At 33.9% G+C, this 24792-nt stretch overlaps 1 protein-coding gene across 2 annotated transcripts in view; it reads right to left on the bottom strand.

Annotated features, from left to right (window-relative positions):
• Positions 1-3911: 3911 nt before the first annotated feature.
• MLH1 (MUTL-homolog 1) overlaps positions 3912-24792 on the bottom strand; it is a 255513-nt gene continuing 234632 nt past the window's right edge. For both annotated transcript variants that reach the window (XM_089808703.1, XM_089808704.1), the window contains 2 exons: positions 4434-4600; positions 3912-4317 (listed from right to left, as the gene is read on the bottom strand). In XM_089808703.1, the coding sequence (XP_089664829.1) occupies positions 4273-4317; positions 4434-4600 (212 nt within the window). In that variant the 3' untranslated portion in view covers positions 3912-4272. The remainder of the gene's footprint in view (positions 4318-4433; positions 4601-24792) is intronic.

Raw genomic sequence — 24792 nt, 5'->3', positions numbered from 1 at the left:
TTGTTGATCCCACATATGACATGCCATTGGCACCATTATCATCTAGAGTAAGTATGAAGAATAAGGCAATTATTAGTCCCTGCCTATATAGGTAGGGAACTAATGTTTTCAATTAGCCTTTATCTATTAGTTCTTCCAACAAAAAAATCTTGATTTCTAAAGTTCACAAACTTTTATTTTTAAATTTGATTTCTAGTTATTAATTTTCAATTTCTGCTTGGTCACTAGGAATTTTCCTGGGGTACATTTATCTTTTTGGCTCAAAAATAGGACAAATATAAAGCATGGATAAGATAAGTTGTCTTTCCTAGAAAAGACGTCCAATATGAATCCTTGATTTTCTTGCTAAGATTTATGTTCAAGAAATCCATCCTATTCATCACATTCAATGATAGTCATATTTCTTTTGGCACACAAATGCTTGCCTTGCACATAAACTAATGGACATTGTTAGTGTAAAATACCTAACACATCTTCATGCCTCCAATCTCCTCATGACACATTAATTCCTTAAAGTTACACACTAAAAAAAAGCTTAGTCAAGGAGTTCTGTAGTAGCTAAATTGCCAAATTATAGTAAGATCCACATTTTACTCTTTACAATTATATTACTTTTCAAAATAAAGCTACACATTTACAATACCACAAGGCTCTTAATTATTTGTCTTTATGTAAGAATTATAGTAATTTGATAATATTTTTTAAATATTATGATTTTTACAAATTAATTCAATGATAAGAAAAATTGGACAAAGGTATATATTTATAAATCTTTTCTGTGTGCTGTAAAATTTTCCCAAAGTCCTTACCCAAAAACAAGTAGATCAAACAAAGATGGTGCACTAAATATTGCAATTTACGTAAATCCTTTTTTTGCATTTTAACAATATAAAAGATAATGAATACAAAGTAGTCAATTTATGAAATTACATAAATCTTACTACATTTAGTTAAAAATAATATTAGATTAAATTTTACAATCAAATATATTTAAGTCATATGAGATGGCATTAAGAATGCAATTTACATTTCAAATACATTATTCTTATAATTAAAATAGATAAATTGCTTCATTAAATTTTATAATAGAATTATGTTTAAATTAAAATATTTAAACATAATAAAATATTTTCAATTAAATAGAAGACTTTAAGTTAAGATTATGGTTATAGAAGTTGGTAGTAGAGAATTTGGTGAAGATGAATAAAATTGATTCCAAATCAAATCGTTTATGAAGCTGAGGGCATAGCCTACTTTACTGCTTTCTTTATATAAGAACAATTTATTTTAAGACACTTCATATGTTATCATTTTGTCTACTGTATGGTATACAAACAAATTGTTACATTCCATCACATAAACAAAATATTATATATGACTTATTTCAATTCCAAATATTTAATCAAACATTCATTTTTTAACCCCAACTATCAAAATCCAACTTTCTAAACAATTAAATTTAGCCTTGCCTTATACATAATGTTCGGTACTAAAACATAAACATTTGGTTTGATAGCATTAACCATAAAATCGACATTTGCTACTTAGATTTGTGTTATTGTATTTTATTCATTTTCCTATTTAGGGATTAGAGTTGTGACCCAATCAATGCATCATGTTTGACAAAACGCAGGGACTCAAGCTTCATGAGAGCTCTTATTTTTTTAACTCTTTTGCATGACCAGATATCATCTGAAGAGGGCAAAACTCTTCTATCCAATTAAAGAAAAAAGGTACTTGGAATACTTATGACTCTTTGTACAAGCAACAATATCTCCTCTTAGCTCTTGTAGTGGAAAGATCAATAGATATTTTTTGATTAAAAACTCTTTATGAATGTTGGCTTAGACAAGCTTGGTGGGACTCACAACCCCCTCCAAAACCTTAGAGTACTTGTTCTCGCACTGGGTACTCAAGTACCCAAGTACCCCCACCTCTGCCATTCTGCAACCATGCTACCGCTGGAATGGGGACCTAGATTTCAAATGTGTATTATGATTTCTGAATGTTACTATTGGGTATGTAATATGTTACCATGTTGAATGTTCAATAGTTCTTCTTTATGTTGCAATTTTTCTATATTCAAATATTTTTATTTGGTATGTTCTACTAAAACATCATTTCATAACAAGCATTAAAGTTCTATATGTATACTATACAACTGTGATAAACCATGAAGTTTCCCTATTACAATTAATAATTTTGTAATTATGAAGGATAAATAAAATAGCCTCTTTGTATATATCCATTAAACATATTAATAGATCAAATGATTGAAATAATGATAAGAATAATTGCATGATCATTGTAATAAGTTAATAATAGTAAATGAATAAACATTATAAGTAATAAGTAAGATCATAATTATAATGATAATAATTAAGATCATAATGATAATAAAAAATGATCATAAACAAATATTTAAGTAAAAGATTGATGATTATAATAATTCGATATGTAAGACTTTAGATAATCTCTATTACTAGTTGAATGTCTAAACAAATTATGCTAACTTGGAACGGCGCCGATTGGAGGAATGTGACCATTCTCGTCATATATTATTAAGGTATTATGGAATTTCGAAGGGCATCAGGAAAAGAACACAACAAAAAACGCAAAGAAGAGGCAGAGACCGACATTTGCAGGAGAATAACGAATTCAAATCCCTGACGGAAGACATTCATGCGGGCAGAGCCTAATCCACCAATAATTATATAACCGCTAGATGCCAAGGAAGACATGAGGCAGGGAAAGCGACAGTGAAGGGAAAGGTCAGCAGACGGCATACAGGGAGTTAGAAAAACAAACATACAGTTTATATTGGCACTACGTTGAGGACAGAACAATACGGATAAGAGAAGAGGGGATTAAGCTCGGGCTATTCTCCACTGAAGACAGACCTTACAATTATATAAAATCGGCACCTATAAGGAAGAACATATTGCATTCTCAAACGAGCACTTCTTTGCAAACAATTGTCACAGGCTTATCAACAGAAAGCAAATATTCACTGTCAAGGTACAAGGCAAGGAATAATGGTTTCTTTAGAAAGGAAACCGAGATTCTGCATTCTGATTAAGTCCAACGGGGACATTAGGCAAATTCATGAATCACTTGATTCCTTAGGGAATTCAGAAGTCCATAAACAGGAAAATGATTTGAGTTTCTTAGGAAGAAACTATAGGGATCTTTAGAGTAGTTTCTTTAGAGAGAAACTAAGGAAGGCAAAATATATATATATATATTTATATTGTAAAAATTCAGCATATGCATATGACAAAGGTCCTTGGTAAAGGAGGGATCATTACCAAGTGAATAATCAGGGATCCCTAAAGCTAGATGCTCCTTTATGACAATTACTTAGCAAGGGTTGAGTAATTCGAAAGGAGTCTCTTCAAGGATTAGTGATGGGTTTGAGAGGTAGTTTAATACTGTAATCCTATGTTTTTAATTTGAGTTTTCATATCTTCTTTTACTAATACTGACATTATTTGTAGGATACAACAAGGTTCAGTACAACAACACCCGTCCTTGCCCCATCCTCCCCTTGCCGCCATCCCTTCGCCATCCCCCACGGTCCTAAAAATGAAGCCCATTTTCCCTCCCGTCCTAGAAACTTGTCTTGCTGTCCCAACGTACCCCAGTAATGGTGTTACATTGCATAAATGTTGGCTTGCAATTTGCCATTTTTTCTCTTATTGCTACTTTAGTAACAAATACTATTTTCTTCCTCATTTTTACATACCGTATAATTAATGCTAGAAGAAATACCCAATTCTATATAAGCTTCTCCTGAATAACTTCAGGATTTTTCAGGACCTTTTCTCTATTTACTCTATTTGTATTTAGTTCCTAGCAAGTTAAATTGGTGTGACGATTTATTAGCAATTAACATAATATGAATTCCAGTCTTTCAAAAAGGATCAATTCTTTCAACTTTCATTTCATGTGCATCAAAATTAGGACTTGTTTCAGAGGCGCACGTCAATCTTAAAGTTGTACATACCAAATACAGTGAGCATATGCGAAGAAATTGAAAAGCTAAGTAATAACATCCATGCTCACAACCATTCAAAAACTCTAAAATATTAAACTAGACTACAACAATCCTTCACCTAAATAAAAACATTCGATTCTAGCATCTATTTCAAGCTCTAGACAAGTGACAGATTCTTAATACAATCGCCACTTGCAAAATTGTGTGGTTTTCATAATAAATTGACACAAATTGAAGAGATGAAAAAACTTGAAGCTGCTGCAGAAAACAAACCATCAACATCTCTCAAAAATCTTGAAAAGATTTTCCAAAGAGGCCACCTGTCATTAAAATCTTAGAATTATTATATACAAGTAAATTTATACAGATAAACACAAACAAAATTATTATTAGAAAAAACAATTCATATAGAAGTATGTCTACAAGATTGTCAAACCTGTATGAATGTACCATCACTAGCCATCTCTTTTGGAGGCTTTAGAAACAATTTCATAGATGGGAATAGAACATGTTGTATCGCCCACTCCCTCTGGTCCCATTTTATTTTAGCTTCTTCAATTAGATCCTCATCAGTATTAGTTTCTTTCTGCTGATCCATGTGGTCTGCAAACAATACATAGGCAAGAATTCAAAAAATCACAATCATTATCATTTTGGATGAAAAGCATGTAGGCTATACTTTTGCCAGCGTTATATTATAACTGAAAACACCTGCCACTCAATATTCTTGGGGCCTTACTTTATACGTAAAGTAGGTTTAAAAAATATAGAGCACAGTGCAACGATGCCACCTGCCTAAATCTGGCACAACTCTAGGGAAGAAGTAATACATCAACATGCAGATAGGTCAAAGACACCGATAATTTAGCATAGATAGAAAGCACAAGAAACAGTAAAAATAAACCTTTTGAAATTAAGTTAAGGCATCTTTGAAGCCGTGGATGTAAGATCAAGATACTTATTTGTGTGCCATGCCAAATACCAAAATGAGGGGCAGACTACCTTAGTGCTCACACAAACTACATCCCAAGACAGACATCTCTGGGAGTTTATAATCAAACACCTTAGGTCATCCAACAGAAGAAACCTAATACACCTCCGACACTAACCTACTCAAAAGAGTTTGGACAATATTCTATGTATGCCCAAGGGAGAAGGGATATGCAAAACAAGTACAAAGTCAAGTTTAATAGTCTTGCAGAGGCCTTTCCCAATTCGTCACCTCTACCTACACCTCAACTCCATGTGATGTCCCCAAATTTTTATAAAATGATCAAATTAAATTAATTAATTGAGCTGTCCAATTAATTTTATTTGTTAAGGATGACTTTAATTAATTAATTTAATTATAAAGTAAAAAGAAGATAATAAAATAAAGTCACTTTATTTTTATACAATTTGAAATAAGGCGTGTTCATATTGATATTAAAAGTAAAAAAAGTTAGATAATAGTCCTTGAGCATCATTCTGAGTCTAAGCAACCAAAAGAAGCAAACAAAATGGAGTATCATTCTCAGTCTAAGCAACTAAATGAAGCAAACAAAATAAAGTCACTTTATTAATTAAAGTTATCCAGTTACTAAAGACGGCCTAATGTTCTAGATATTTCCTGGAGCTTTTTATAAGGGATTTGGCTGGGTAAAGCAGGGCATCATGGAATGTTTGCATCTATTTGTTGCTTGCAGGAGATTGGGAGGCCGAAGGTAGTTCGCAGTTTTGGTGGTGAGATTATACACCCTCATCTGCTAGAGCCTACTTTTGAAGACATATTTTCTGAAGTAAATATACTTGCAGGATTTTGTATCTCATTAAGAAATGAAGTTATTATCTTCTGAATATTTCAAATATTTGTTCACCCGTCATGATATTTATCTAATAAAATCAATCTCTAAGGTCTTAATATAGGAACGTTGACGAGTATTTGCAGATTTTAATACTCTGCAATAAGTCAATTTAAATAAGAGAAACAATATCAATTCTTAGACATTTATACCGATGTTATTCTATTAGCCTATGATTTGAGTATTTTTGTGCAAAAGTATATGCAGGAGGCAACTTATTAATTATATGTGCTAAGTCAATTATATGGAGGATGTCTTATTTGTGTGATTATTAATGGGAGCCCAATAAATTTATAAATCATGGTTTTTATATTCCGGTCAAAACTATTGTTGGAGTGATAAATTATTTGGGATATTTTTACTAAGGTGTGGGACATATAACCTTCTTGTTGTTGTCGGATTTTCTATATTCGGTCAAAACTATTGTTGGAGCGATAAATTATTTGGGATATTTTTACTAAGGTGTGGCACATATAACCTTCTTGTTGTCGTCAATTTTGACATCACAAATTGTGAAACTCTACGCAATTTTCTCATGGATTCATAGGTGTATCCTTTGTTTCAACGAATTGATAAGTTGTCACAAAGGTGGTTCATCATCCTTGAATTATGCATTACGTGACGTTATTTGTGTGTTCTTTTCTAAAGTTTCCGTAAGCTAAATCTCAAAATGCTTGTTAGTAAGAGTTTTTCTTCTCTGACTGCAAGCACTTGATATTTGATCATGCAAAAGAAGATCCAATACCCTTAAGGACAATCTTTTTAGGTGGTTTGTTAATATCAAAATCATAGACATCTTTTAGTTGTTTTTCTTTTTGTTGTAAATAGTTTTGTGTCTTGTTTTTGCCTTATGATAATAGCCCTTGCAATCCCATGCATTTTGAGCTAACTTAGACCTCGAATGTAGTTTTATAGCTCAAGGTTATGAAGGAAAAGGTGGAGTTTTTCAGGGCGACAATGCATTGCGATTAAAGAACCTCCAAAAGTGGGCTTTTTATTGGCAATTGCACAAAATTAAATTATATTTAATATTTAAAGTGGATTTTGACATCCATTAAGAGTTCTAGCTCATTCTGAGTTGATCTGACTATAGTTTTGAATGTTTTATGAAAATTAGCCTTTTCAAGTCTATTTTCATGTTACTTTATTCAAAATTAAAGTTATTTATTAAATTTAACTACATGAGACATTTAGAATGCATAAAGGTAGGGTTTTTTGTAAAAGATTTAAGGATCTTTGATAGAAAGATACTGATATATACTTTTAGTAGTTCTAATTATAAACTGCAGAATACTGATATGGTATTTAAACAATTTATAACTCAAGGAAGAGATGTATTATATCTGACTTATAATATCGATTGAGTATGACTTGATAATGTTTATGTTCTGATTGTAGAAGGGAAGGAGATCTTTACCGATTTGATTGATAATACTCTTCATCAGTGATTGCATATTATGTATGGGAGTAAGGAGTTACGTTCCTGTAGGGACATGACTCTACGTGGCCAAAGTCCACGTAGGGTCATGGCCCTTAGAATAATGATTGGTTTAGTAACCAATATAAACAATAATTTATAGAAATCAAAAACCTCAAAGATAAGTATAGAAGAGTAAACACATAACAATGATTAGCACATATATGTGTCTGTGTGTAAATCATAGAATCATATACTTAGGATTTATACAATGTTCTTCACTTCTGCTGAAGCTACACTTTAACACTCTCTCTTAGTGAGGGAGAAGTGAAATATCAAGGATATCTTTAAGGAATCAAAGATATAATAATATCAACATTAATGATATTCATTCACCAAACAAATTATCTGACTTTAACACTCTGAATGTAGTGACTTGTCAAATAACCATAATCTCAATGTTATGAACACTATCATAACATGTATTATGATCTCCGACACTTCCGGATCAACAATTAGACCATAATACATTTGTTATCAATGACTTCCGGCATATCTGGATCAATGCCATAATTTGTCATGATAATAGGCCTATCATTTGTAAGATCGTCACCTTACAATGATTACCTTCTGAATATATGTCTCTAAAAGATCGTCATCTTTCATTACATATCTGATGCAACTATTCAATTAGAAGCATAAAAGACACATATAAAATTGAAAACTCAAATTCAATAAATTACAATTTGATCATACCAAGTTTTTCCTTGAAATGTTCCAATTTAACCTTGGCAAAAGGCTTGGTAAGAACATCTACTGTTTGCTCATTAGTACTTATATACTCTAATATGATAACATCTCGATCTACCATATCCCTAATATAATGATAAGGTATCTCAATATGCTTAGATCGATTGTGAAAAATTGGATTTGCTGAAAGCTTGGTACAACTTTGATTGTTGCAGTGAATGATAGTTGGCTTCAAAGGTTTCTTGAACAACCCAACCAGTAACTTCCACAACCACACTACTTCTCTGGCTCCCATGGATGATGCTATATATTCTGCTACAGTGGAACTTAAGACAATTGAAGATTGTTTTTTGCTAAACCAAGAAATCATTGCAGATCCAAGATTGAAACAACATCTTGTAGTACTCTTACGTTCAGTATAGTTGCCTGCCCAATCAAAATCTGAATATCCATGAAGATTGATTTCAACTTGATCATACTTGAGTCCCATACCAACAAAACCTCTCAGGTATCATAAAGGTGAATCTTCTTTGGTTCACACATGAATTGACTTAATGTATTGGTTGCATAACAAATATCAGGACAAGTACTAACCAAGTACATTAGTGATCCGATGATCTGCCTGTAGTAAGTAGGATCAGTAGGTTTAGATTCAAATCCGTCATTCTTTGGTTTATGTAAGTTAGCTTCCATAGGAGTAGTAACTGGTTTACAATCCATCATTCTAAACTTAGTCAAAATATCAATAGTTTATTTTCCTTGATTTAAGAAGATGTAGTTCCCCTTTTGCCAAACTTGTAGACCTAGAAAGTAATGAAGTCGTCCTAGATCTTTCATATCAAATTCTGCTATTAGTTCCTGTTTGCATTTAGCTATAAGATGTTCTTCACCTGTTATTAGCAAGTCATCCACATATAATACAAGTATGATCATATCATCTCTATCTATTTTAAAGTATATGTTAGGGTCAGCTTCATTCTTGGAGTACCCTAATTTTGTGAGGTAGCTGTCTATTCTTTCATACCATGCCCTGGGTGCTTGTTTGAGGCCATATAGTGCTTTCTTTAATTTACACACTTGGGAGTCTTTGTCATGAGTGATAAATATTTCTAGTTGCTCAATATATACTTCTTCAATTTCACCATTTAGGAATGTTGTTTTGACATCTAGTTGATGTATCTTTCATCCTTTGGATGTTGCAATTGCAATAATAGTTCTAACAGATGTGTATCGGGTGATTGGAAGAAATGTTTCTTCATAATCAATTCCTTCCTTCTGTGAGAATCTGCTAGCCACAAATTTGGCTTTGTATATTTCAATGCTTCCGTCAAGTGCATGCTTAATTGTGTATAGCCATTTAGAAGAGAACTGATTTGTTTTTTGGTTTGGGTACAACATCCCACACATCATTTTTTCGTATTGATTGATATTCTTCAATCGTTGCCATAAATTAGTGTTTATATTGGTTACTAAACCAATTGTTATTCTAAGTAACTATATCATGAACCCATAGGGCCATGACCCTACAGGAACATGACTCCTTACTCTCATACATAATATGCAATTTTTATACTCGTTGAGGCTTTCGGCGGTGATTTTTGCTTGAAAAGCACATGCTTTTCACTTCTAAAACTATGTCTTTATTCCATTAGCATGTGTTTTTTTAAAAGTAGTGATTTTGGATAAGAAATCACATGTTTTTTAGTCCAAAAAGTTCGTCTTTATTTTTTATTTTTTAAAGAGGGGTAAACGCTTTGACCTGGAGCTATGAACTAGTGAGGCCACAAACGGGGGACCTCATCCCCATTAGATTTGAACCTTGATGGCAAGAATACCAACTCAACAACTTAACCATCATAACATGCCACTATTGGTAAAAGTACGTCTTTATTCATTTTAAAAGGCGATTTTGATTGACCAAGCATGGGTGGCAATTTTCACAGCAAAAGCATGTGTTTTTGACTTGCGAAAACCCACCTAATTTTGGCATTAATGAGAAAAATGGGATTTCGTAGCAAAGAATCACAAATTTCATGGTCAATACTCAATGAATTTTGCTCTCTATAGGGTCATTTTTGCATAAAATTGCCAAAAGCATGTGTTTTTGACTTGCGAAAACCCACCTAATTTTGGTGTTAATGAGAAAAATGGGATTTCGTAGCAAAGAATCACAAATTTCATGGTCAATACTTAATGAATTTTACTCTCTATAGGGTCATTTTTGCATAAAATCGCCCAAGGAACATTTGTAGCTCTTTAAAAGTGCACATTTAAGAGGTTTTTGCTCAGGTTACAGCCCATTTAGGACATGTTTTTGCCCAAAAATGCCTTGTGTGAGCATTTTCCTTCATCAAATCCTCAACTCTTTGGCCCAAGGTAAGATTTAAAGCATTGTTTATCATTTCCAGCTTGCATACAATCCTTTTCAAGTTGCATATAATGCCTTGGATGCCATTTTTAATATGAAATGCATTTTGTATATTGCTTGGTCAAAACGGTTGCTATTTTGATGCATTTTTTTTATCTCCAACTTACTACACTTGTCAAGTTATGAATTTTGGCTCAAGAATGCATTCAGTTTAAAAAGATATTGTCAAGATTCGAAGTCTATTTAACTCTCATTCATGTAATCATTCTAAATCCAAAAATCTCTTGGATTTGCTTCAGATTTTGCACAAAGATTTGAAGAGACTTTTTCTCATGTTTTCAGTGGAAGAGGTAAAATATCTCGTGAATTTCATAGGGAAAAGTTGTATATATGTGTTCTTTCATTTTTGTTTGCAAGTTTCTTCATTTTATTTTCAGATTTGCATTTGTTTTGTATAAGATGTGTTCTTCTATCTTTTGTCTAAATTCTCCAAGTTCCATGTGTTGAAGATTGTAGCTGCGATAGAGATCTTTATCTCTGAAAATATGGACGTTATTACTAGTGTAAACCAAAAGTTCGCACCCACCCCAAAACTACCTCGCATTGGGTGTGCGTACGTCTTCGGTGTGGGTACGTCGCACACCCGAGTACCACAACCATGGTCAAAATGCGGCCACACCGGTCGGCACACCTAGGTAGGACGCAGGGACATGGGTGCGGGGGTGCGCCTAGGGTGCATGCGAGTTGAGATCAGCGACTGGTTGGAAAAGTCAAAAAATGAATATACGAACAATGAATTTTGAATCTTTCATCTTTGTCATTTGATAAATTGATAGTCAATGGTTGACTAATGGTTGACTTACATGGTACTATGTATGGTCTATATTTCTCATTTATCATTATCATTATTATATTTAAAAGTTTTAGTATTTTTTAAGTTCAATGGTCATTGGTAATGGTTATGAAGTTTCAAGTTTGAACTTATGGTTCGTGAATTGCATTTCAATTTTCTATATTCAACTATATTTGGTATGTTATATTGAAGTATCATTTCATAATTAGCATTTTCAGTCATATATGTATACTATGCAACCCCCACCCCACCCCCCGCATCTCCGCCATCCCCAAATTGACCCCCTTTTTTTCCTGCACCCGAAACTCGTCTCGACTTCACTCCGCACCACCGCACCCCTGTGTCGGTGTAACATTGGTTATTACCGTTATTATCATCTTCAACTGATAAGTTTACACTCATGTTTAAATTGTAATATTAAATGTAATAACATGCGTCATTCGACATGAGTTGAGGCATGGAAATTCAAAGAGTTGTAATTCTAATTGTAATAAAGAGTCACATTTTTGGGAAATTGGAGAGACCTTCAATTGTAATGTGAAGAGTCTCTCCTTAAGTTATTTATATCGCATCAAGCGATAGGCATTGTACTCTTGAACATTTTATGATCAATAAAAGTGAATTTTTTTTTGTGGTTGGGTTTTCTTCCCTTCATCTTCGAAGGGTTTTCCCAAGATATCTTGTGGGGTTGTTTGTATGGCTCTATGCATGCTTTACCTTGGCATTGTGTTTTTGTCTTGAAGTGTTTTGTTTTGGAAGTCACAAGTTTTTGTTGGGATTGGTATTGATTGTTTTAGTTTTGGCTCTCCTGATATGTCCCACGGTGGAAGTCTTAACTATATGAATCGAGTTTATCTTTATATATTTCTTCAATCTTTTTTTTAATTGCGTCTGTACTACTTTCCTTGCATAAGTCAATTAGTATTGTATCTACTTCTTTTGCATGTCTATTTTGATATGCGTAGGACTCAGAGTGTGTGCAAACTTGAAGCAACACTAAAAGTCTTCTCCGAAATTAGTTGTATTATTGGATAGAAAGTCAATGCAATTTTCTTTTTTCAAGTCTCAATCGTATATGATCTTATGTCTGGAAGTATGTTTCTATTCGCACATATGTGTTTTTTGGTTTCCTCTTCACTTGCTTTATTGTAATGTGTGTTGTGCTTTTTTAAAATTTTCTTATCTATATGAGACTCGAACTAGATAACTGAGGCCAAGACTCACTGTCAATGCTTTCATGCACCAGGGTAGCAACAATGTTGTGTCCACAATAATTGCACAAATTTTAATCAAACTGAATGAATGGTGAAGGGCTTCTTTTGCTAGTTTCAATATTGATGGTAAAGTTGCACCTAGGAGAACAACTTGAAAGGTAGAAACTAGATGCAATTTGAATGGTAGTGATCATGGTTCTCAATGAGGAGACATAGTATCACTCTTACTGAGGATTGTAATAACCATCAAAGAATGGCCTACAAACATTGATGTCTTTGGCAAAGACAGCTACAACAATTGGACTTTGGTTTGCCATCAATATAGAGAAAAGTATTATGTGATATTCAACTTTTGTCATAACACTAGGACTTGTGTTTTCTTTTAGGATTAATCTCTCTTGTATGCAGGATGCAACAAGAATCAATGAGATAAGGATGTTGTATTTCAAAGGGCGAAGTTCAGCCTTAGAGGGAGCCTTGTGATTAAAATATTTTCATAATTAAGAGGGAGTGCTTATGGAATCCCCTTCATTTTCATATATGCGTATAATTCTTGTGGTATTTGTAAAATTTGAGACTTAAATTGAACTAAGTCTTTATTTTGTTATACCTATTTCTATTCTTGTGTGAATAGATGAGATTGTAACATCAGCTATGATAACTTTTTCACTATGCGTTAGTGAACATCATGTTGAGAGAGTCCATGATGTCATCACCTTGAGAGATTCCATGATGGGGGTTGGATGTCACGTTGAGAGATTCCATGATAGTTCACGTTGAGAGTGTCTGTGATTAAAGGCTTAGCTATGAGTCTTACAAATCTTTCATGTTGAGTGATTCCGTGATTATTAAATGAGTAATTGGTATAAGTTTTCATTTTGAGTGATTCCATGGTTATTAACAATGAGTAATTGTTATAGGTTTTCATGTTGAGGGATTCCATGAATTTGTTAGGATCTATGTGATGAGATTTTATCATTGACATTTTGGTTGCAGTCTTGTGTGATTGTTTAGCTAAAGATCTCTCTCTAGCTAAGAGGGAGTGTTGAAGATTATAGCTACAATAGAGATCTTTATCTTTGGAAATATAGACGTTATTACCGTTATTATCACCTTCAGCTCATAAGGACACTTATGTTTATATTGTAATATTAAATGTAATAACATGTGCCATTCGACATGCGTTGAGGCATGAAAATTCAAAGAGTTGTAATTGTAATTGTAATAAAGAGTCACATATTTGGGGAATTGGAGAAACCTACCTTCGGTTGGAATGTTAAGAGTCTCTCCTTAAGTTATTTATATCGCATCAAGCAATAGGCATTGTACACTTGAACATTTTTCAATCAATAATAGTGAATTTTGTTGTGTGGTTGGGTTTTTTCCCTTCATCTTTGAAAGGTTTTCCCAAGATATCTTGTGGCGTTGTCTGTATCTCTTTTATGATTTTCTTTACTGCTATTTATCATCTAATTTCGGAGCTCTAGCTTTAACAACATGGGCAAGTACATCACATAGAGTCATAATTTTGTAAGTTGTGGGCATAGTGACTTACAAAATTTTTAGCCAATAGTTCTATTATAATTCTTATTCTATCATGTGATTCTTATTTGATTGGATCTTTAATATATTGGTAGCAAGAACAAACATATATTTGTTGTTGTCTGTAATGATCCCTATTGAAACTTTCTCTGAAATTAGAGATAAATAGCAATAAGGAAAGCCAATGCAAATGCAATAGACACCAGAAATATTTTGGGAAAACAATTCTAGAATGAAGGGAAAAACACAACCGCACAACAAAAAATACCATTTTATTGATCATAAAAATGTTCAAGTGTACAATGCTTTTGGCATGAAGTGATATATATATATATATATATATATATATATATATATATATATATATATATATATATATATAACATAGAGAGACTCTTCTCATCCTAACCGAAGCTCTTCAATTTCCAAAACAAAACTCTTAATTACAAATAAAACTCTTCATATTTCATGCCTCAATGCATGTTGAATGACATGTCTTTATATTTAATATTACAATTTAAACATAAGTGTTCTTTTTAGTTGACGGTTCCAATCAATAACGGTAATAACATCCATATTTCCAAAGATAAAGATCTCTATCGTAGTTACTATATTACACTCCCTCTTAGCCAGAGAGATCTTTAGCTGATCAATCACACAAGGCTGCAACCAAAATGTCAATGATAAAATCTAATCACATGGATCCTATAAAATTTTATGGAATCACTCAACATGAAAAACCCTGTAGGATACACAAACAATTTTCATGGAATCTCTCAACATGACATTAAGAGAATAATTTACTCACTGTTAATAATCATGGAATCACTCAACATGACAGACTTGTAAGACTCACAACTAAGCCTTTAATCACATACTCTCTCAACATGAACTGTCATGGATGATATCCAATTCCCATCATAGAATCTTTCAACATGATGGCATCACAAAATCTCTCAACATGATGTTCACTATCGCATAGTTAAAGAGTTACCATAGCTGATCTTACAATCTCATTTATTCACACAAGAATAGAAATAGGCATAACAAAAGACTAGACTTAGTTCCATTTAAGTCTCAAATTTCACTAATACCACAAGCATTACAAGCACATATGAGAATGAAAGGGATCCATAAGCACTCCCTCTTAATTATGAAGCCTCTCTCTGAAGCACAAGCTCCCTCTGAGCTTCATATCTAAATGCAATTATGTATCTTTAGTTTAATTCAGAAAACAACATCTCCATCTCATGATTCTTGTTGCATCTTGCAACCAATAGAGATTAAATCAATCTATCACAAAGATATATAGAGATAAAATTCTAAAAATAAACACTATAGAATACTTATCTCTTTCACATGGACTATTTTCCATATAATAATTAGAGCACTTTCTAGACTAAATGTGACCATAATCTCTCCATATTTTCCCTTAGCTGATAATCCGTCATCAACGCTTTTCCTTATCGTAACAATTTCTGACATCTAAGGGATTGACTTTTCCTCAATATGTCTCTATTTATGGATGCTAAAGAGGATCTCTATGAACTTCACTAGTAGTAGAGAGCAAGAAGCAGGTCTCAAAATGTTTTGCCAAATCAAGCATATTAAATGTTCCCATCACATTTGACGTGATTGCCTTCAGAGGATTAAAAGAATACAGAATGCCTTAATATCACTGACAATATGATTGTACTTCCCCATCACATTTGACACGATTGCCTTTAGAGGATTAAAAGAATACAGAATGCCTTAATATCATTGACAATATGATTATACTTCTGCACACTTCCAACGGTGATCTAAAGGAAGACGATATACAAGAAACAAGAAGATGCGAAAGAGAAGATTAACATCCTTCAGAAAGAAACAAAGAATTCTTAACATTGCTGTGTTACCCTCCAAATTAAGTGCTACGTCCATTGTGATGCTGAAGTTAAATAAACATCAACCTATCATATAGAAGAGTGCTAAAAAATAAAAATAAAAAATCCTTACACTATTCTCAAATAATTAATATTCGGATAGAAAGACTTATCTGATTGTTTTCTAACATTGACATAGTCTCTTGTTATCATATGCAAGACTAAGTTCTACCTGAAAATGTGGATGCTCCAACACTTGATGCTTCCACCTCAGCCTTCCAAGAACCTCATACATAACCCTCCCTCTTGTCCTATGACTCTTGCTTTGTAGAGGAGGCGAATCAATTACAAGATATCGATCAAATATGCCTATGCTAGCACAACCTATCACGGCACAACAAGGAGAATATATATTGCCAAAAATTTACAACTGTTGTACATATCACCAAATTATTGCTAGTTGATAGATTGCAATAAATCATAATTGTCGACTGTCTGAACAAGATTACAGACTGTATCAATATACCATGCTTGCTGTCTATATTTGCTTCGAAGCCCAATTATGATTAACATATTGCCCTTGCTTCAATGATAGAAGGAAATCATGATCGTCCCTCTTTCATTCACGTCCTCCATCATCCAATTAAAATGCGTATGCATCTTGTACTTCCCCTTCCCGCAACTGATCGAACAATTTCAATTCAAACAAGGCCCTTACGTTTGTACCCTCACTTGCCAAAGCAAAGAAGAGTGAAAAATTGAGACTATTATACTCAGGACTTTTGCCATTTGGGTAAGCCGGTGAGGAACTTCGGATGCACTCACCATGCCCCGACCCCCTCGCCCGTCTAACTAGAAGTAAATGGCTCATTCGTAGCCACCCACAATAAGAGTTTCACTGCCAATGTCATATCCAACTCCCATACCTTTGAAGAGGGAGTAGCCATTGATTGTGAAATGGTGGGCCATATAAGTTTTGGTGGGCGAGCCACAAAAGAAGAGCAACAATTTGAAGGAGCTGTTGATCCTCCTAAAATCACTGAGTTTGAATGATATTAAGATTGACCCACTAGATGGAATATAGTGCTTTGCTCTCCCACACAACATGTTGCAAAATACAGAAGACAAACACCATATGTTTTGCAATTGCAAATGGTCATCCAAACAAGCTGATAGTTGAACGGGAAGCCTCATTGCACTGCTACACAAGGAACCAACAACACTTTAAGAAAATAAATGGAAAACATAAACTGACAACAAGACCATAATCGTACAATGCCAAGTCATGATCATCTTATCACAAGAATATTAAACGCTTCAAATTTAATACAACCGTTACTTTTACTTAGCGGAGGGCCATCCGATTAAACGTCTTCTTATTCATGAAGTTCTTTTCTTGACTGATGCTCTGGGAGTGTAATACAATCATAGGTAGACATGCCAACTCTGGACAAATTGCAATTTGAAGATTCATCAAAGAAGACAAACATCCAATAGAGGTTTGCAAACAACACATCTTCTATTCACATCTCTTAGCTTTCATAGTTGCTGGATGTTCTCTAGTAGCTCCTTCAATCTGATGCCATTAAAATGGAACTATGCAAAGAAATACTATTTTTTAACGAGAGGGGGCAACACCCACACCCATTAAGATTCAAATGGTGAAAATAGATACAAAATCATAATAATAGTAATAATTTGCCAGGGCTAACGAAACATAAACCATTGCATATATTTCATCGAGTACAACCTGGCTCTGATACCATGTTCAAACTTTCCCAAAAATCAAAGATAAATAGAAATAAGGAAAGCAAAAACAGATGCAACAAACACCAGAAATATCCTAGGAAAACCCTTCTACAATGAAGGGAAAAACCCAACCACACAACAAAAAATATCATTTTATTGATCATACAAATGTTAAAGTGTACAATGTATTTCGCTTGAAGCGACACACACACACACACACACACACATATAGTGGTGAAAACATATTTATCATGAACATATAGTGGTGAAAACAGATACAAAATCATAATAATAGTAATAATCTGTCAAGGCTAATGAAACATAAACCATTGCATATATTTCATTGAGTACAACGTGGCTCTGATACCATGTTCAAACTTTCACATAAATTAGAGATAAATAGAAATAAGGAAAGCAAAAAAAAATGCAACAGACACCATAAATCAAAGATAAATAGAAATAAGGAAAGCAAAAAAAAATGCAACAGACACCAGAAATATCCTGGGAAAACCCTTCTATAATGAAGGGAAAAACCTAGCCACAGAACAAAAAATATCATTTTATTGATCACGCAAATGTTCAAGTGTACAATGTATTTCGCTTGAAGCGATATATATATACACACACTTAAAAAGAGTCTCTTCTCATCCTAACTGAAGGTCTCTTCAATTTCCAAAACATAACTCTTAATTACAAATAAAACTCTTCGTATTTCATGCCTCAACGCATGTTGAATGACACGTCTTTATATTTAATATCACAATTTAAACGTGTCCTTTTCAGCTGAAGGTGACAATAACGGTAATAACGTCCATGTTTCCAAAGATAAAGATCTCTATCATAGTTACTATCTTCAACAACCCCTTCCTATCACTTAACCTAGAATCCACAAACTAGGACAAGTAAGGAATTTTGAAAAAGGGATCTTTCTTACTAACCAAGTATAATAACATTATACTCCATATTTTACCACCATTTGTTTATAGATGTAAAAAGAAATGCAAATCAACAAGTAATTCAGTAAACATCCAAGATTGACATAGCCTAGATTTGTCATTTGAATTATCTCATATAGATTGCATGAATCCCTTATATCTTTCTTAACATCATGAGATGGAAGACTTACTATGCTAAGGGAGCGTAAAACAATCTATCCATAGGCTCTCTTTGGGCTTAACTTGATCTTAGGAACTACTTGTCATGTGCCCAAAATTCCTCTGCCTTTCTCTTCCACAAACTTGCTATCTTATGAAGCCTTAGTAAGAGATAGGGGTCAGATTCCTATTATCTATAATCTGACCATCAAATTTAAATATTAATTATTTATATTATATATATCTCTTTGCCCATAATCTTACATTTGTGTGTTTGACTATCTCTCATGCATTCGATTAATTACTTTTATCCGTACACACACACACGTATGTATATCCTGTATTGTAATACCCCGAATGGATATTCACCCAAATTTATCTCAAAAACAAATTTCAAAACGTACCAGATAGCTCATGCAAATAAAACGAGCAAATGAGCTAGCGTATTCTCATTAAAATATGTAGTTTAAAACAACTTCAAATGTGCTATTGTATTATAATAACCAGCAGTACAATAGGAAGACCAACAAAAGCCCATGCAAATTTGTAATGTTCCCAATAGTTCCCAATTCACCAATAAGCAGAAGGCATAAAGGTTTGTCCGTAGGGAAAGGTTATGAGGTTGTACTGTGCATGGCCAAAATGGATGTATGGGTTGGCAATATGGTGTACGAATGGCAGGATGGTGTACTACTGGCAAGATGGCATATAGATGGTGTACACATGGCAAGATGGCGTACAGATGACAATATGGCATACAGGTGGCAGGATGGTGTATGGATGCCAGGATAGAGATGTACAGAGAGAACTAGAAAGTGTATGGACTGTGAAATTACTAATGTTTAACAATCACATATATACTCAAGACATTGAGAATCCACCACAACGCACCAAATGAATGTTCAACACCAATGAGTTGTACTTGTCCCAGAAACAATTATATTTGCCAATAAAGATGCTGCTCCAATTTGTTAGATCAAAGAAAAGTAATGTAAGAACGGAATAGGGTGAGGGTTGAATCCCACCAAAACTGAATAGCCAAGTAGGGAAGGTCTTTCACTTCTGAAAGGTGAAAAATAGCAAAATTCCACATAATTCACAAATACAATAAAATAAACCAAGTTGCATACCTACAACAACTAACCTGACGGACATATGTACCTTGTTGGAGGAAAACTCTTGAGGTGGAAATAACATGCCGACACATGACACAACATTATGAAAAATTAAAGATGGGCCTGAGATATACATATATCAATCAGGACCCCAAAAAGTTATTTTATTTTTATTTAATGACAAGGATATTACAGTCCTCGAGTCCCAAAAATTGCTTGCCCTCAAGCAATTGCAAATTCGATTCTGGAAGACCTTCTATGATCAACTTCTTCAATTTGGAATCAGGTACCAAGTAGATCTTGTTGTCATAGTAAATGATATCATCAATTACCTTGATCTATCATATTGTATATCGATCAATTGACATGCAAAAGTGATTTTGGAGTATTCAACCAAGAGATGAGCCTGCCAATTATTCAAGGAATGGAATATACCGTTGATTGTCATGCTTTTACTTTCCTAGACACTGTCGAAGTTAGATTTTGTAATCATATTTTGTTTAAAAATCGCTTCCATCTTCTTATTGGTGACTTCCCTCGGTCCTTTATTTGACATTCCTCTTAGCAGCACCTTCTTGCCATCTATCTCGAATGAAAAGTCCATCCTCTTGAAGCTTTGGGTATACTGATCAAGGGTCTCCAATCCACTGGATGCCCAATGTGATATCCTTGTCAACTAGATCTATGACAAAGAAGTCATCTATCAGGGTATAGTTTCGCATGGTAGCCGTGGAATCACGTGAGTGCAGGGTAATAAAGTTCCTCCTTCAACCTTAACCTCAAATCTTCCATCCTCTACTGTGTGCAAAGCCTTATTGGCGACCACTGACGAATTGATGAAATTGAGAGTGGTGCCACTATCAATCATAATTGTGACTTGTTCTCCATGAAGTGTGCCACAAACCTTGAAGATACAACTTCCAACCGTCGTAGTGAGGGGAGCAATGAAACCCCCTTTTTGTACGAGTAATTTATTCTTTCTACCTAGTTAGTTTCTTCCCCAGGTTTTCTAGATACTTGACCTTCCTCATCATTGGAAAACATTTCAATGTAATGAATCTTCCCTTTTCCAAGACAATGGTGGCCCGGTCCCCAAGGCTCCTTGCAAATGAAACAAAGCTTTCTCCTTCGGAGCTCTTGTTGAGAGTCTTCATCTAGCGAAGGCTTTTTCTAAATTGGCTCCTTGCTTTTGTCTTCCTATGGGGGAGGTGTTGGATTAGCTATGTGGACTTTGGAAGAAGATACGGTTATGTCATGCACCTTCTCAATAGCTTCGTTGAGTGTGCATGGGTTGAACCCTTTGATCCAGCCTCTTAAGGGTTCCCTCAGCCCATCCATGAATAACATGATCCAACGTCTCTCTAAGATGTCTGTGACCGAATAGTGTGATGTAATTGTTTGCTGTACCTATTTCACTTAGTTGTGCCAGATCTTCAAAGTTTAGTTTGGGGTCCTTGTCGAAATGGTTGATAAGTCTCTCAATGAACTCGACGTAAGAGGTCACTTAGTTGTGGCCATGAGTGACCAATCTATAATGCCACCATTCATGCGCCACTCCTTGCAGATGGAATGTAGTGAACTTGATTGCTTCTTTTTTGGGCATTGGGTTGAGCTGGAAATAAGCGTCCACCTTAAAAACCCATGCCTGTGTGGTGATTGCTTCAGATTCATCAAATGGTGATAAGTTCACTTTTATGATCTTTCTCCTGAGGTCATCATTAAAATAACCATGATTATCTTGCTTGAATATCTCATTCTTAGATCAATATAGTCTTTGTAGGATATATCACCTTCCATATTTGCGTTCCTCCAATCTTCTTGAAGTTGTTCTTGCATTTCCTAGAAGATGGGCTCTCGTTGTTTGTGCGGTGCTTCTATCCTTGGAGGGAAAATTAGTATCGAAGGTCAAGAGTGTGAGGGTTGAGGGTTTGTCCTTCCCGTAACAAAGTTGTCGCTATGCCCATTTTAGTCTTCGATTGCTTCCCTCAGCCAATTTCTGTTATGTTTCCTACATAAGCCATGTAACATCCAGTTTTTCTCACCCTTAGCTAATAACTATCATATCATAAAACAATTACTATTTCATATTCATGAGCATGAGAAGGCAGTTATAACAGCTATATTACATGTTCATATGAAAGAGATTAACGGTTATAATCGAGTAACTAGAAAATCTTAGCTAACAATTGAAGGAGCATTTTACCAACAAATGCAATGTATATAATTGCCATCATAACAAACTGTTACTCAATGGAAGGAGATATCTTTTTCTACTAAGTTACAACTGATCAATATTGCAGTAAATATCTACAGTCGTCAAATGATACTCAAAAAATTAATTGAACTTGAATAACATAAAAATAATAATACCGTTATAGGTGAAGGCTTAAGAATGCAGATCTTGATCCCCCTCTGTAACAAGCTATTTTCCCGTTCCTCTTAAAATGGTTAAATATAATCAAATTGCATTTCCTGTTCACTTGAATAACAGTTATAACAAATACTTTACATATTCAAATGAAAGGGATCAACGATTATAACAGATTAACTGAATCCTAGTCAATTGAAAAGAGAATAATTGCTTAAACGATATTAACCATCTAAACATAACTTCAACTGAAATTGCATGTATATAAGCTGAATATCTTTATGCTGAAGTCAACTTATAATCCAACTCCAATCTGAATACTTGTTAAATCAGTTATACTTCTGTGGCAGTTTTATAAACAAACTGCTGTAGACTGATTATCCAGAGAAGACTGCGTAATATATATATATATATATATATATATATATCATTCATCACATCACATTTTTCAGATGTTGACAAACTATTTATAACCTCCAGAAGAGCCACTGGAAATGGTAGGGTCAGTTTCCAATTAGTTTCAAACTGTTTCTCAAGACCTCCACATTTAACTCTGGCAAGAAAACAGGTCCTCATTTCATGCTTATTACGAAACAATTATAATCTCAATTCAAAATATAAACTGAAGTATTAGAGACTGGAGTATCTAGTTTGCTGATTCAATGATATCTATCTTTGATCCCTTCTTAATTCCAAATATCAAGCTAATCCGAAATTCTAATCAGAAGTTGTGATGGTTCTTTGGAAGTATCAGGTGCATTTATTTGATACTTGTCATTTCTCATAATCTGAGTGCTAACTCCCCGATGACTAGGATGGCCGAGTCAATCCTTACATGCCACTTACTGCAATATGTTCCAGATGTCCCTCTCCCTCACTGAGTTGGATCTTTGACAGTCTATGTACTTGACCCCCCCAATGACTGATGGTCAAGTATAATCGTTGTTTGATAGCATTGCACCCCACACAAATATGTATCATTGAAATATGTTGGTCACCAATCTAATTTAGTGTTTGTTGAGTATGTATATCATGTCATTGCCAATCTGGTAAAGTATCACTAAAGTACAATGATCACAACCAATATGTGATCCTTTCAATACTTCCCTATCAGTCTCATATATATTGATCCTCCATGTTCATTCTTTCTTTACTTATTTCTGTTTCCAAATGAGGAATTCATGGTGGATGAAAAACATCAGATATCACTGCTGTGTACATCAGTTCAGCGACTCTGCTGCCATGTGTGACTGTGAATAGGTTGCGCTTAGGAAGAAGGCTCATCTGGGATGCTTGCCATCTATATATAAATATATCTTCCTTTAATTGCTAAGTGTAATGACCGAATATGTATATTTCTGACTGGGTGCAAGTGCTGAGCAGTTACCTTTTCCCTTGATCGCTAAAGTCTTGTCCATATTAAATTCCCTTTTATCATCCCAAGTCCCTTCTCCTCTCATTGCATTTGAATACCATTGTTACTCAATATTATAGGCTGATTCATTAGGATGAGTAGATACTGAAAAATCCCATTTAATATTTCAAGCACTAATTCGTACCAGCAATCCCTTCATTCTTATTCCTGGATTGCTGTCTTCAACAAGACAGACTGGATTGATTACTATGCAATTCAAGGTGCTCTTCAGTCGGGTGCTCCCCTGTCGAATGCTGACACACCATCGAACCTTCCATGTCCTTGCCAATATCATTATCAATAACTCTACACTCACAACTTGCCATTGATAACTTTTGAGGATAATGATAAAGGTGATATTGCAGATTGAATACAATATTCTAGTGGACCTCTGCGATACTGTTGATGTGACTATGACAATAATTATTGCCTGCAATAATTGGTGACACTACGCATGTCACAACAGAACACTATTTCACGCGGCAGTTCACCATATCTTTGAATGCTGCACCAAAATCATTCACAGAGATATTGCCCATTCATCAACATCTTAAATGAGATCTTACTTTCAAGCTTCGCCCTGAAACCATGTTAAAGATCTCATTGTATGTATATTTTAGCTCACTGCTGTAACTTGTAATAGCACTTGTTTCTAATTTAGTGTTTCAAGTAACTTCTCAATGAGTATGTATACGATATTGAGAGACATGTCTCTTGTTAATATCTTAACTCACATTAGTTATCACAAATAATATTTTCTCAAGGTATTATCATGATTATAATATATCACACACACACACACACACACACACACACACACACACACACACACTATTATCAATAATACTAATGCTCCATGATAATAATAGTAAGGATAGATATCAAATGTTTAAGGTTGATAGGCCATTCAAACATTTGACTTCATCGATTAGAATCATCCGATAGAAGCTACAATCATCAACAATAGTCAACTATATGTACATATCTATTAATTACTTGTTAACTATGTCATGTCTTTTCATAAATAATAATTATATTGTATTAATAATTTAATCACATTAACCTTATATATTATATTAATTTTTTATGATAGATGCACATATAATTTTAATAATAATATAAATTATATTTCTTTTTAATATTAATAATATTATTTTTAATAGTATTCTATAATATATTTACTTTATATTTTATTAATCTAAATA

This window comes from Cupressus sempervirens, chromosome 11, assembly GCF_028749045.1.
Source record: "Cupressus sempervirens isolate cs-2001-9-10 chromosome 11, ASM2874904v1, whole genome shotgun sequence".
Classification (NCBI taxonomy): domain Eukaryota; kingdom Viridiplantae; phylum Streptophyta; class Pinopsida; order Cupressales; family Cupressaceae; genus Cupressus; species Cupressus sempervirens.
Note: the sequence above shows the minus strand (reverse complement) of the source record. Positions and strands in the feature narration are given on the sequence as shown.